Source organism: Balearica regulorum, chromosome 24 (genome assembly GCF_011004875.1).
Source record: "Balearica regulorum gibbericeps isolate bBalReg1 chromosome 24, bBalReg1.pri, whole genome shotgun sequence".
NCBI classification, from domain to species: Eukaryota; Metazoa; Chordata; class Aves; order Gruiformes; family Gruidae; genus Balearica; species Balearica regulorum.
In genome coordinates this window covers 2511871-2526847 of record NC_046207.1, presented here as the reverse complement: position 1 = coordinate 2526847, position 14977 = coordinate 2511871, and the positions used below count along the sequence as shown (strand labels likewise).

Sequence of the window (14977 nt, the reverse complement as noted above, 5' to 3'; positions counted from 1 at the left end):
CAGCAATCTGCAGTTTACTCCGTCACGTCAGTGCCTGCAACACCACACGGCACAGGGCCCCTCGGGGCTGTGCTCTGAATCCGGCTGGGGCTGGGAGAGGGCTTTAGCTTCCTTCAAGTCTCCGTGTTTCCACACTGGTGACGCACAGAGCAATACGGGGCACCCAAAAGAGAAAATAGACCAAATTACACATCCAGTGAACGCCATGCCAAAGCAGAAGCCCAAGAGGTGACAACTACAACCACGTCCTGAGCTTTGGCACCAGCACGGGACACAAGAGGACTGTAAGAGTGCCATGCATTAACCAGAGGATTTCCAATGAAACCATGTTAGAGGAAGCAAGAAGCATTAACCACCAATGCAGCCCTGTCTGAGAAGTTAGAGTGCCTTAGTCCAGAAAATTAATATGCATTCCCAGAGTTCAGAGAACTCGTTACCTCTCGACAGTCCACAGCACAGAAATACTTATCTCTCTAACGGGCTCACTGTAGGGCCATGGAAGTCCAATTACGAGCTCCCAGGTCTTCAGACTAAGGGTATGGGAACACGAGTAAGTTACTCGGAGGAACTCAGGGCACGCTTGAGTTTCAAACACTTTAAGAGGTTGCTACAGAAACTGCCTGGGGACACGGTCTCGTGCCTGCTGTAAATACTGAGCACCTCACTCCCAGCATCGCGGGCAGACACCGGATACACAGGCAGTTGATAAGGAGCAACTGGTAGGCAGAACGGGAATGACTGGCCAGGGAAATGGCTAAAGCCACCCACGTGAACTGGGCAGCGCTGGCTCAATTTAAATCATGGAGTTTAGTGTCACAGGAAGAATTTAGGCTCGACAGAACGAGGAGCAGGTGCGTTGGTTCAACTAGCGCTACGGCGTTTGAAGGAGGTTTGCTAAATCTCTGACAAATAGACTGCTGGGTAACAGAAATAAGTCAAAGCTGTGAAAGCCCTCTGGAGAAACTAGGAGTGAGCCTCTCCCATCCATGAGAACCTCTGCCACCACTTTCAGTCTTCAGTGGGCCCTTTTACTCGCCTTCTAATGGCTTCTGACACCACTGTGAATCATGCACACAGATCATCGTAACTAGCTTTATTTTTAATTATTTTAATATCAAAGCATCCAGCCAGCAGAATATCATTATAGGTTTAGAAGCTGCACAACTACCTGTTAGTAAGTAGGCAGTTAACTGACCTCCCTCCAAAAGGCCAAACACGGTGATTCTTACACGTACACGACACACACACATCATGTCTAACCTGTACCAGTAAGTGAGGCAGCAGCTTCCACTTGCAAATTGCTAAATATGAAACTCAACAGTGCATTTGTTTGGTTATATTAATAATGGAAAGAAAATCTAATCTAGGAACAAAAAGCAGAAACAATTTTGTTAAAGACTGAAGCTGGTGTTGAACGGTTCAGACACAAGCTACTGGACTTACCCTGCAGTGACTTTCCCAATCCCTGGCCCAGCTTCCACCCATGTTTCTGGAGTAAGCGGTGTCCAATATTATCCTGACAGACAGAACAGAGAAAACAAACCAAAAATATTCCAATAATATATTCTTCCCTTCCCGCTGACATTTAAACATGTGATGAGCAAGAAATTTTCTACATATATATGCATGCAAAAAAATGCTACTGAAAAGGCAATATATGCCCAATAAAAGGGAAAGACAAATGTCAAAAATCGTTGACTAGAATTTTTCCAGGGGGACAAGGTATCGGGGATGGTCACTTTCTGATGGTGTGCTGGGCAACTTTTGTGCATCACGTTTAAAATAAATTAAAAAAAAAAAAAAAGCAATGTGGGAGAAAATAAAGTGTACCAATAAAAATTGACAGTAAAAAGCATAAAATCAAGCTATTTATACAATCATATCCATCACCTAGACAGCACCACTTCAGATTTTTTTGTAAAGAAAATCTACAATGTGTTTAGTCATTTTGTTTGTGTGTCAGGCTTTTATAATACTGAGTAAGTTGTAAGTGCAAGACTGCCCCACCACTAGAAACCAAAACACAATCATAGCAAAATCCAGGCTAGACTTGATTGGGTTTTTTTATATATGTATATATATATATAAACTAGCATGCAGCCAATATTAAACTGAAAAAACAGTGAGGTTAGTAAAACAAAAAAAATAAAATCAATTAAATAAAATGAGCTCAAGCACAGACTGGGTGATGCATTTCACATGTAAACTAACAAAAATACTAAGATGTTAGAATGAAACAGGCCTAGCAATAAGTTAACAGCAAGGAACCATTAGTGCATGTAGGGGAAACAATAAGCATAATGTCTCATCTTCCTAAAAAAAAAAAAGCTATTTTGGAATAAGTGGAAAAGTACTGACGCAGCAATTAAGTGTCAGCGTTTGAAAACAGGGGTGAGCAGGGCTCTGTGCGGAGTTTATTACGGTTTTATGCAAGATTTCTTCCCCCAAAGAACAAGAGTGCTAACGGCACCCTTGTAACCATCTAAAGCTGACAGTTTATCCCTTACTGATCAGTTCACTAGCAGTGACCAACTGTCAGCTCCTCAAAGAAGGACTCTGAGTTAGGGCCACGTTCACCTTCTCGTCATAAAAAAATAAAAATCACGTATGTATTTGTAGATTATTAATTGTCCTAAGGCAAACCACAACTCAAGATATCACAGAAATATCCTGAATTATAACAGGCCATGAATCCGTAACATTGAGTGGTACGTGGAATCTTAAAAAGAAAACAGATATATATGCTGCAGGTTTCTTTAATTAAATAACCAAGTTGTCAACTGAAATCAGAATAGCAGTGGGGGTTTTTTTCACTCACTCCACACTGAAGAAAATGACCACACGGTTTGCAGAACTTCGGTGAATCTGCTTGAAAGACACAATCTTCCCAAAGATATTGGCTGCATGGATACATTTTTCCTCAAAAAGATTCTATCAAGTATAATTTTTTTTTTTTTCTGATATACCAGTAAAGCAAGACATTTCATCTCGCTGTATTTTTCAAGGCAACAGCACACGCCTTTCCCACACTACCGGCTCTCCCCCAGGACATAATTAGGGCTACATTAAAAAAACAAAACAAAACAAAAAAAGGGAAAAGTAAGGAAATGTCTGGTTACAAAAGCTTAAATCAGTATATGCAAAAAAAAAAAAAGGAAAAATGAACAAATATGGATTCCAACCACAAACACCATGGAGAAGACTATCGCTTCCAAAGCGCAGGGAAACTTACCTGCCAACAAGTCTGCTGCGGACCGTTTCTGTAACGGCCACAACAACTGCACAGTCCTTCATGCAAAGGGGGGCCCGAAGTTCAAAGGTTTTGTGGATAAGGCATTAATTGTTCTACCATTAGCATTGCAACTGGATCTGACAAAGGATTATTGAATCCGATTTTAAAAGCCGGTGCTGACAAAAATGGCTGCATTTTCAAAAAAAGGACAAGGAGTACTTTGCAATCTTTTGCTAAGTGGAGATGAGACATTGTGCTGACTGTGTTGTGTTATGAATGCACTAAAATAAACAGACAGATGAAGCAGTATGCTATTTCCAAAAGCAGTGCAAGTGGAGTGAAAGCATTTCCATACGAACCTGGCTTTAAAAACTGGGCTGTCAAAAGAACAGTTAAATGTAACACAAAGTAAGAAACTGTCCAATCACTAATGGTAGTTTTTCTTTTGCTTTGTTTTCAATTCACTGCTTGCAAGTAATGTATTTATTAAAGAAGAGTGAAAGCATAAAATAAATTCAACAAGTCAAGACCAGCTGGGAGATTCAAGAGCGGTGTGTTGTGACTGACACAGTGAAGGGGTAAACAAATGTTAAAGGGAAAAAAGAAAAATTTAGAAGGGTTATACACATTAGCACCACTTTTACAAAGCCACTCAAGAGGATGGTTGCAAGTTGTTTGACATAAATTGGAATTACGCCTGAATATTCTCCTGTCTCGGTTCCCAGGAAGGGGGTGGTTTCCCCCCCCCCCCGATCACTTCCATTTATTTGCTTAAGCAGTGAAACTACTTCCTAATTTTAAATATTCCTGAATTGAAATGGAGCATCTTCTGTTTCACTGAATAGGGAGAAAAACAACCCTAAGAGTTTAATACTAACATCTGAGCTGGGACCTAGTCATTAGTCTGCTCATTTCTAGCCCCATTCCACCTTCCTCCTCCATTTCAAATCACTATCGCAGACCTCTCAACAGAGGCAGACTGGCAGGACTGCTCTTTAGCATAAACACTGCCCTAAAAATTAAATTATGGAAGGCCAGGCTTGCAAGACTCCCACATGAGAGCCATTCTAAAAAGCCTGGCAGCCTGGGGAGGAGCTGGGGATATTAAAACCAAAATTTGACATGGGGCAGCAAATGTTGCAACAGCTGGTAGCTTTTTTTTTTTCTAAAACAATTGCATTTTTAAGTGAAAGTTCTGTAAAAGCGTTTCACATTAAAAAAAAAAAAAGGACATCTTTTCTAACACCAAACTTCCTGTCAATGTCAAGAACTGTCATTCCCTTTTGACTAAATTATCGGAAGAGTTGCAGCGATACACAAACGCCAACAGCCCAACGAGGAAATCCCCCCATTTCTCAGCAGAGAGCTGGCACGAGTCTCCTCACTTTCTTACACTATCGGTTTGGAGCTCCTTGCGTTACAGCCACAGTAAATCTCCCAGTACGTGTCTGAGTGAGCAAGTGAGCTCTCCATTACCACTCACAAGAGCAGCGCTATCTGTCTGGGAAGACAGTGACAGAGACAGCGCTGGACACCAGACTGCGGGATGCTCAGTGTAGGACAGAGTAGCTCGGCAGGCTCTTGATGGAACAATTTACACCTCCCGGCATTACTCTCACCACTGTGGAGCTGTTCAGCAGCGATCATTTCTATTTACAGATGGGGAATTTTGCATTACAGATGAAGTGTAACTTTTCCAAAAGCATGTAGGAAATGTAAAGGTCTTGACTTCAAACTGTCACAAGAGTCAGCTAAGCTACTTTGGAAAATCTCATCCAAAGTGACCTTCTCCAGCAGCTGAACTTGGCCTCCCCAATTCCCTGTGCCCTCGATTGCTTTCCATTGGTATCAGTGGTTCCTGATCAGGATATTCCCAGCACAAATTTCTGGCAAAGGTCCTGGCCAATAGAAAAAAAAAAAAAAAAATGCATACAATGAAAAGATGTGTACAAGAACTGAAAGGTTTTGATGATGCTGTATGTGGGATATAATCTGCAGTTGGTGGATTGAGCTGCATTACAGATAAACCAAAATGCTAGTTTTGCCCCATACAGGTTTTCCCTAAGATCCCCATGCCACCCCACATATCATGTTCACATCATTCATCTCTCGGCATCGGCAGGAACCATACGTCTCTTGAGTGGATTGTAAGCTGTGCTGACTGTGTATTGAGGAATCTATAAGCAAGGATCGGATGCTACTGGGTGAACCCATGCAAACAAGAGGTTGAAAAGATTCCCAAAACAAAACCTATAGCTCACTACAGATGACACAATGAAGACTAGAGAGAAAAGCCAAATAGTAATGCTACACCATTCAGCTTCAAGAAGCACATTATTTATAGCGCTGTCCACATATGGCTACTGCTAAATGTCAAATCAGCAGCCTCATCAAATTACACTTTGGAACTAGTGGAGTCCACAGATCTGTACAGATATACAGTGCGACAAAACCCAGCTTCAGCTCGTACAGTCATCTACAATAGCCCACGATCATCAAACAACTACCAACTGAAGCCTGAAACCTTGTGTAGTTCAAGGAAACTCCTTGTGTAACTGAGCAGAACTGGGCGGGCGGGGGGAGGACATTTGTTAGTTATGACAAGGACAAACTAACAAGCTCTAGAATAAGTGGGGATACGCAGTCTCGCCTCCAACCTGCAATGGCGACAGCTTGGTTCGACTCCCTTACACTCTGCGTACTGCCTGCATGGGGAAGGGCTGCTGGCTTGTGTAGGCTTTAAGGGTGTATTGCTATCTCCTACTTGATCTCTACTGCTGGGACAAAGAAAACCATAAATCCACAGCAACAAGATTCAGTAAACAAGTAGAAATAAGGAATTAGCGTGACGAAAATCTGGATTCTATTAAAGCTGCAATACTTCGTGACTTCCCATGTGAGTACCTGAACTCAGTGCACTTAAAATATTTTAAAACAAATGCATGCAGCTTCTTGAATTTAAAAAAAAGGGTTAAGTGCTCTGATTTTTCAAGGACACCAGACACCAGTGGTTCCACTGACGTGAACAGCCAGTGTAGTTGCAGCATCTTTCAAACCAGAACAAAAAAAAAAAAAGTTACTTGTGGGGGGAAAAAAAAATATCAGTATTTGCAGCTATGAAGAGCCCATTGATATGAAATATTTTCTTCAATTTAGTAATGGAAAATAGCTGGCTTCTCATTTAGGCTACGTACATCCACTAGCTCACGTCAGCTCTATTTTCCATAAATGTACTTTGGTTATAGTCGCATGTTTCAGTCCAGACATCTTTGGCCTAAACAAGCTGTACAAAGCAGGATTTCCACAGGAACAAAAAAATACTAGTAGGCTAATTGAGGACACATTTCAACATTGTAATGATCTGTAGACTCCCAAACCTATTTTTCCAGCCACCTTTGAGTTGCATGCTGTAGCAGTACAGTCAGCACCTCTCAACAGATAATGCTGCAGAGATGGATCTCACTTCAGCGGTGATTGTCAAACATGCTTCAAGCGAAACCCTCTGCCCCTTGGGATTTCCAAATGCAAGCTACCTTTAGTCTTTAAAGCATTTTCATATTACTAAGAGGTGAGAAGATGCAAGGAGCACATTTAAGAGAATATACTTAATGGTCTCTTCAGTCTGAAGAGTAACCAAACTTTAAAAACTTTTAACTGGAAAGTGCTTCGATCTGGTATTGTTATAAACACTCCTCCTCGCACAGAGACCTTTGTCATCTAAACTATTTCCATAATGTGAAACATAGGCTCTTACTCATTACTCTGAGCAGATTCCTTTTTAAAAGGTCAGTTGAATTGCTAACAGAGAACTGGTTAAGGATTATAAAACAATTTGTGAATAAATGTTAATACTGCAAATATTTAGATGTGTGGTATTTGCAAATTATATACTTGTCCTTACTCCTTCCCTCTCAATTGCAGTTCAAGGATGTTACCCACTCCTAGGTGAGCAAACAGCACAAAATACAAGGCGGCAGAAAAAGCAGTCTGGACACCTCTTTCCTTGTGAAAAATGCTGCAGGAAAGGTACACCACTAACCTGCGACAAGAAAAACATTCCTTCTTTTAATGTGTGTAATTTGCCAATTTAAAAAGCACACGGGTCATTAATAGTGTGGAAGCAAAATCATGTTCACAGGAAACTTGACAAAATTATTTATGCTTCCCAGCTACAGATTTTCTTCTAAGACTCAACAATGTACTTAATGAAGATGATGTGAAGATTAACCTTCAAAGTGACCAGTTTCTTTCTGCCACCAGGCTTGTTCATGAGACAAAAAAACCCCAAACACCCCATGCAACAGTCACAGCTTTTAAATTCTGGGACTAGCAGGTAAAGCCAGCTCAAGTGTGCTCACAGAGCACAGCTGCTATGGCGATGCAGAACATACATTTACTCAGTTCTGTGACTCCTTCCAAGAGTTTAATGTCCTAGCGTAAGGGTCTTCCACCTCAAATGCTTGTTTCTCTTATGACAGACAAAAGAGTGAAGCAAACTGCATTTTAAAGTAAGAACAATTGAAGATTTTAACTCTTTCTCCTCCCAAAGAGGTAAGCTATTCTCTTGTCCTCTCCATCAAACTGTTTTCAAATTTAACCGTAAGGCTGAACTGCACATATTAAAACCTACCAAAAAGCTGTAAAGATTAATAAGGTCCTGATATTTGGATGGTGACATATATATATATATGAATAAAATATTAAAGTCGTAATTGAATTTAATTTTTCTGCCGCAGTTGAACATTAATCAAACTGCAATGAAGTGTTACATCCGCAGACAATCCAAGCTGAACTGTCAGCCTGTGTGCCCATGTCATCGGGTCCAGTGTACTAGTTCAAGCTTTACACAATTCTGTAGGCATCGCTCCCTTAAGAACACCAAAGAGATGTAGTCTGTGACCACTTCTAGCCCTCTGTTTGGGAAAACACTTTTAGAAATCAGATAATCAGTCTAGTCTGTAAGTAGTATTTGAATTATTTTGAAATGCTGATTTCCAGCGTGGCACAAAATAGGCTACCAACAAGTATTTCTCATTATATTTACATAAGGAAACAAGCTTGGCATTTTAATTAAAATCCCCGTATCACAATGTAAGATTGAAGTATTCAGGAGAACGAATACGAATTCCCATCTCTGCAGCATTATCTCATGCGTCATCAATTACTGCCATGCCTAAATCTAGCATCATGCCAGCACATTAAGACAGTAGGTACTATATGCAGTGTTCACTGGACCAGAAGAACAGAAATAAGAAGGGGGAAAGGAAACCCTAGAGAAGAAATTAAAAAAGGCAGACCGTGCAATACAAACCAGATCATGGCTGCTTAGCTAATATGGGCCAACTGCTGCGGAAGAAAAATGTCGAACACCCCAAGTTGTGTAAATTTTTTGTAAACATCTAACACGCACACAAACACACACAACACCAACCTACACATGAATGAAAAATATATATTGATCTTTTGCTAAGACTAAGTTTCTTCTAAGTGCAGACTAACACGAAGAAACTTTTAGGAGAACTTAAATTATTAATAGGGGAAAAAAATACTTGAGAAGTACTTTCTTAACAAAAATCTAGTCTTAATCAGAACACCACTAAGTGGCCCTTGATTATTCACTGCAAGTTTTCTTGCTCTCATACTGAAACTGCAAATGAAACTTAGCTAAAGCTAAGTTAGGTCCTAAACTTAGGTCCAGTTTAGGCTGAACAAGCTACTGTGCCTAAGACTAGAAGAAGATGCTTTGCAAAGAGAAAAATTTAAAAGCTCCAAAAAGCTTAAAAAGGTAAAACTAAACAAAACTTAATTCTTCCCCATCTTACGGCTGTACTCTCCACACTCAAAGTAAAGCAATACTTCAAAGAAACTCACAGTGCAGTTTCAGATTCATGGGGAAGGACTGCTATACTAACTTTAATGCAAACGTGTTTCCGTACTGCCAGATGTCATTCTAACACTTTTCTTTACCACACCAGTAGTTTTCCAAAAATATAAACTAAAAAAGGATCAAAATAAATTCTACTACACTATTCCATCAGGTTCACATATGAATTAAACTGATTATTCAACTAAAAGTATAAAAACTTAACAAAATAAATATCTACGAATGAATGTATTATTTTAAATAATTTCTGAAATACCACGTTGAACTACAAAGTCACCTACAGTTTTAGAAGAACTACTTAAAGATTATATCCCAGGCCCACTTAATTTCAGCATGCAATTAACCACCAAAAAAATCAACCCTGTACTGACAAAAAGATGCCCACTCCTATCAAATTTGACTGCATTCACATTGAGTACCATCTGATCACGGCCTAATTTTTGGTGGGTTTATGATGCTGATAAGTATGTATCTTACCGATTCTATAGGCTTGTCTAGAGATGCTTGCTCTATCTCCAGGTGCCCTTCTTCATATTGATCAAAGTGATTGCCCTGTAAAAGAAGACAACTGTTAGCTCTACGGCAGACAGCACATTTCCAACAGACTAGTTTCACGATTCAGGTTTGTACACGGTGTTATATTTTACATAGATTTGCTAGCAAAACAAATGAACTTATTAAATATAGCCTACACACTGACTCGAGCTTGTAAGAACAAAAAAAAATTCTAAAAACTAAGCCAATTTATGATTATCATAAACTATGGAAGTTGGCAAGATATCAAATATTTACAATGACAATACTTTGGGGTTGTTTTTTTTTTCTTTAGAAAGTCTATGAAAATGCTGGCCACCAGTGCTGACCTTAAAACCACACAAGACAAGAATAAGGAGGAATTGACCCCATCACCACCATAAAGGGGTTTTTTTGTTGTCTTTTCTCTTTTAAAAAAAGAGGAAGGCTTTCCTTGCAACAGGAAATCCAAATTGCTTGAGGCATACATGTGATTTCACACACCTTAAGTCAACAAAAACCCACAAACCCAAAGGAAACCTCTCCCCGTGCCCACATCGCTTGTTCATGGTGTGGAGCACCATGAATCCTTGAATCTAGGCAGCCGCACAGTGAACTGTTAGTGGAAGTGATCCTCCAACACACAAAAAAGCTGTTAGTTAGTCCCCCGCGCCACCTGACCGCGCGGCCACAGAAGCACATATGGTGGCACAAAGAACGTCGGGATTTTCACACAGAATTGCTTATTCCAGAAGCACCAGCTTAAAGCATTTGAGAGCAAAGTACCTGAAATTGCTCCACAAAGAGTGACAGGACAGAGGGACTTGTTTGAGGAAAGAGAGAGATGGACCAAGAGATACACAGGGGAGTACACTCAAAGTGTGCAGATAATCACACAGCAAAGAAAATGCTACAAAGAATGATAAATCCAAGCACCTCACTTCCTCACGCTCTCGGAGTAACTCCATGAAACATATTTAGTCCTACAGACTAAATTATTTTCATAATTAAAGTAGACAGGAAATGAAATAGAATTGTTATTATGATGTACTGTGCCCGGCCTCCATCAATATACATCATACACACCTCTAGATTGCTTATTTTCTGAAGAGGGCAACCTCTCTCCTACCCAACGGTGCCATGTAAGCACAGTACAACTCACAAACGACAGCCACTGGAGTAGAGACTACAGCTGAGCAACCCTCCTCAAGCATCCGCTACGGCAAAATCCAATCTTCCTATGCTTTTGCCAAGACATGAAGCATACAGGGTTCATGAGCTAGGAAAGCAAATGGCAGGCTCTGTCCTCCAGAGTAACCGTTGGTGCTGGAACACCATCGGTGCAAATGGCCACTTCAGGGGAAGAAATAAAACAAACAACAAACCATCTCTGTTGTAGCTCTGCTGTAATTTCAGAGGTTTCTGAAACCTCAAATTCCTGAAATTGCAAACATGGTGAACCATTTTTGGCCATTCAGTAGGTCCATGGTGTAGCACTAACATCTGCCATCGCTAGCACAGACCTGGAAAGGAAAAAAAAAAATCTGACTTTTCCAGCTGCAGACCCAAAAGCAAACAGGAGAGCTGCCTGCAGCCAAGGTTAGCACAAAACCCAATGAAGGGGGTCGTTTCAGCAGGCTTTTCTACATTCCCTGGGCACTGCCTCAGTGTCACAGCCCTGTGAAACCCCAGGAGGTGCTAAGGCTTCGGCTGCCACCCCCTATTCCTTTCCCATACCCCGCAGTGCCACTGAAATCCTTCTGGCTGCTCAGCAAACACCAAACACCTGGCAGTTTTTATTTGCATCCCAGCTCCGCAATTACTTTGAGCAGGAACACCTAGCACCGCTGCCAAGAGAAACATGTTGTCACTCTCTTCCTTTCTACCAACACCACCTTCTCCTTCTGCAAGAATTTTAATGAAAGCCAGCACACGAAAGAGCAAATAGTTGCAACGGACTGCCTGTTGGAATTTTACAAGCCAGACACCAGCCTCCAAAAATCCTCTGGAACGAATGTTCGTATGCAAATCTACAAGAGACCATCTTGACAAAAACGTGTTGCCAAGAGAACTTGCTTTGATGCTGGTGCCCCAACTGCCAGCCTATACATCATCTGCCGTCCAAAGCGATAATTCACCCAGGCCATGCTCTGCTCCCAGGAGTCGTCTTTCCCACGGCCTCTCCAGAGCAAATTTGGGGCTTAATCTGCAGGCAGCAATCCACTCCCATCCATTTTTTTTGGACAGCCTTCAAGGAACAAGCTGAAGGCAAACTTACCATGCACATGCAGTCACTGAGCTGCTTAAAAAAAGCTAGTAATTCTTGGAGACGGGCACAGTGTAGATGCACAGACTGTTACACGTGTGTGCTGTGAAGTCAGGGAGCCCAGTAGGGACAAGACAACATAAAACCTGCCTCAATAGCACAAAGGACATGGCCCAGCTGCCCAAAAAGCAGTGCCCAAGAGAACAAAAGCAGTCAAGAGCACACACGCTGTTAATGAATTTGCACCGCTGAATACTAGCAAAAAGACATTACTAAAACTTCATCTATAAAAATTAAACCCATACAGCATTTAATTAACAAACACCTGAAACATTCTCAGCAAAAACATACTTCCCCCTCACCTAATTTCACAATGCGATTTGCTGCCTGCAGATAGCTCAGAATATTCCAACTAAATTACCTGGAGCTGGCAAAGTATTTCTGCCTACTCACCATCTTCAGCACGCTGCCTGCCAAGACATTTTAAATGGTTTTTACAAAGGCGAGGGTCAATTCCCATTTGAAAGCACGCCTTGCTGATTTGAGGCTTTACAACTCGATTCTTCTGTGCTTAAAAACGTCTCCTCCCAGAAACTATGCAAAAGAGTGAACACTCACCATGTCACAGCCAAATGCAAAGAAGTCAGAAAGCAAATAAAGTCATTTGCTCTAAGTTCTAGTGATCCCACTATTACGCACTTTATGTATTTTGGAGTTTGTTTTATATATTTATACGCTTCGGGTTTTATTATCTACTTGATATCTACATTGGGGTTTTTGTTACTGGTAACGGGAGTGGGGATAAGTTGCTTGTTTTTACAAATATCAGCAATACTAATACTAGAGTTTTCAAAACAGGCCGGGTGCTTCCCCCCACCTTGAACTCCTGGGTATGCAAATGCCACCCCAGCACAGCAGAACAAGCCCTGGTGGGATGCTGACAGACTGCTCGCTGTATCAGGAAGTTAACTGTTAGAGGCTTGGTAATTTAAGGGATCAGAATAACAAAGTGTCCAAACTGAGCTGCAATTAAGACTCAGAGACTGTTCTTTCTTTATCAATACTTAAATGATAAAGGAAGCATTTTCCTTGCATTCAAAAGTAGCTCACCCTGGAAGAAAGCAGGAAGATAATCCAACAGTCATAGTGAGGTCAAATTTATGAGCACGTTCAGCCTAACAAGCAAGGAGAAAAATGGCTCTCGCTTCTAGGACCACGACAAACAGCTTGTTAAGGTGATGTTGTCTGCCACCGTGGCCATCACAGGCCTTCTGGAGCCGGGACTCTGCAGGGCTGGAGGCAGCACAGCCTGTCCCTTTGCTTCCTCATCCCTGGAGATGGCTAAGGAACAAGTTGGGGGGAATTCCATCTGTTTTCCTTCTTTTCCAATCCTTTAACCTGGCATATCAAATGGATCCATGTAACATTTCTGTTTTGCTGTATCTCAAGACAATGAATCAGAGGAAGACAAAATACTTTAACATTTAAATCTAACAATTAATTAAACCCCAAATGTTGAATCTGTTGAGAATAAACTACATTTCTGACAAACATGAACCATAAGCACAGACCATGTTTTAATATGATTTTGATCTGTGTCTTCTGCAGACTTGAGGGATGCTTCCCTCTTCAGAGGAAACCTTTAAGTGAAAAAAAAAGAATTCAATCCCTACAAAATGGGTATCAGGCCAGAAAATAACAGCTGCATTAAAACCAGCACTATTCCAAACCTATCCCCAAACCTTCTTCCCTGTATGACTACTACAGAGATACAGTAAAATCCTGGCCCTGTTAGCTAATGACAAAAGTTTCCGCCTACCCCAGTGGACAAGCATTTCAGGGCTGCATGCAGTGCCCTTCTCCCTCTCATCCTCTGCCCCTCCATTTTAAAGCTGCCTGTATCAGGCTTCCTCACTTCTGCTTTGTAAAACAAGACGCATTGCACCGCTTATATCACTTTCTTACAGATGCTACCTCCATCCTAAAATAGCAGAGCAAATAAGATGAGAGGCTTCCACTTAAGCATCATTTATTGCTATCACTTTGTGCTACCGCAAGTGCTCCGATGCTAGGTGCTTCACTACAAGCAAACTGGAATTCAATATATTTTACTACTTGGATGAGAAGCAAGGACAAGCCTTCCACATCTAAATATCCCTTATTATACAGCACACACACACACACACCATTTAGCTTCCTTGTTGCATTCATCTCCAGGAGCCACTATGTTTGCATCCTGTAATTTTTTGTGTAGCATCATCTGAACTTTGGCTAACTACCCATTTGGGTTACTCACAGTCACATGTCCTCTCCTCTCTCCTCCACTTTCCCACTATTTGATCTTTGCACAAAGCTTTTCGCCAAACCTTACATCTTGGAGCCCTCGCACGCTTAACTGCCAAGTTATGAAGAGAGCATTTGAAAAATCAACTAACAAAAGCTGCCGCCATGAGGGATTTTAGACCTTTCTTCTCCCTTATTTGGGCTGTAAATACTTCAGAGCTCTGGCCCGACAAATGCCATTTTGCCCAAGATTAAACATAGTGGAGTCACTGCATTTTCTGAAACAATTTTTTTAATTATACTGCTACAATGTTTGGGACCTTGTAAGTAAGAAACAAACAGCAGTACTCTTTCCCCTTAGCTATTTAATTAAGAACCTAATCATACTTCCATCCCAAAAATCTTTAGCCACAAGAATTGTTGCCAAAAAATGACTCAAAGTGAAATAAATTTGTTGATTTAAGCCCATCTATCAGAGTAAGTTTAGTAGCACAGAATTAATTCTCTCTCCTACATGAAGCACCTTTTCATGAAGGTGGGTAAAGACAAAGCATCTAAGGACACACAGATACTACCAGAGGGGAAAAAAAAGCATCTTCACAACTACAAGGCACAAGAAAAATATGCTTTCTCCTTCCCTCTCACCCTTCCGAAAGGGTGTATCCAAAACCAGACCCAACTTCCGAGCACTGCATTTTCTAAAGGCACCTACAGCATCATCGACACAATGAGGAAGGAATGATGAGTCACTTCAACTGCTTCAAGGCTATTAGACCTCCCTGGATATTAATTACTGGAC

General features: G+C 41.1%; 2 protein-coding genes across 6 annotated transcripts in view; one reads left to right on the top strand and one right to left on the bottom strand.

Annotated features, from left to right (window-relative positions):
* Positions 1-14977, top strand: part of CDK5R1 (cyclin dependent kinase 5 regulatory subunit 1) — a 122235-nt gene that overhangs the window by 46761 nt on the left and 60497 nt on the right. The window lies entirely within an intron of this gene.
* The window catches only part of GPATCH8 (G-patch domain containing 8), a 57554-nt gene that overhangs the window by 31690 nt on the left and 10887 nt on the right, over positions 1-14977 (bottom strand). For 2 of the 5 annotated variants that reach the window (XM_075775462.1, XM_075775461.1), the window contains exons 2-4: positions 9594-9668; positions 3592-3609; positions 1444-1516 (exon numbers count right to left, since the gene is read on the bottom strand). Coding sequence is in view for 1 of the 5 variants with exons in the window: in XM_075775460.1 (XP_075631575.1) it covers positions 1444-1516; positions 9594-9668 (148 nt within the window). In the remaining 4 variants the exon portion in view is untranslated. Of the gene's footprint in view, positions 1-1443; positions 1517-3591; positions 3610-9593; positions 9669-14977 lie in introns of those variants that run through there. The other 3 variants (XM_075775460.1, XM_075775463.1, XM_075775464.1) reach the window with 3 other exon arrangements.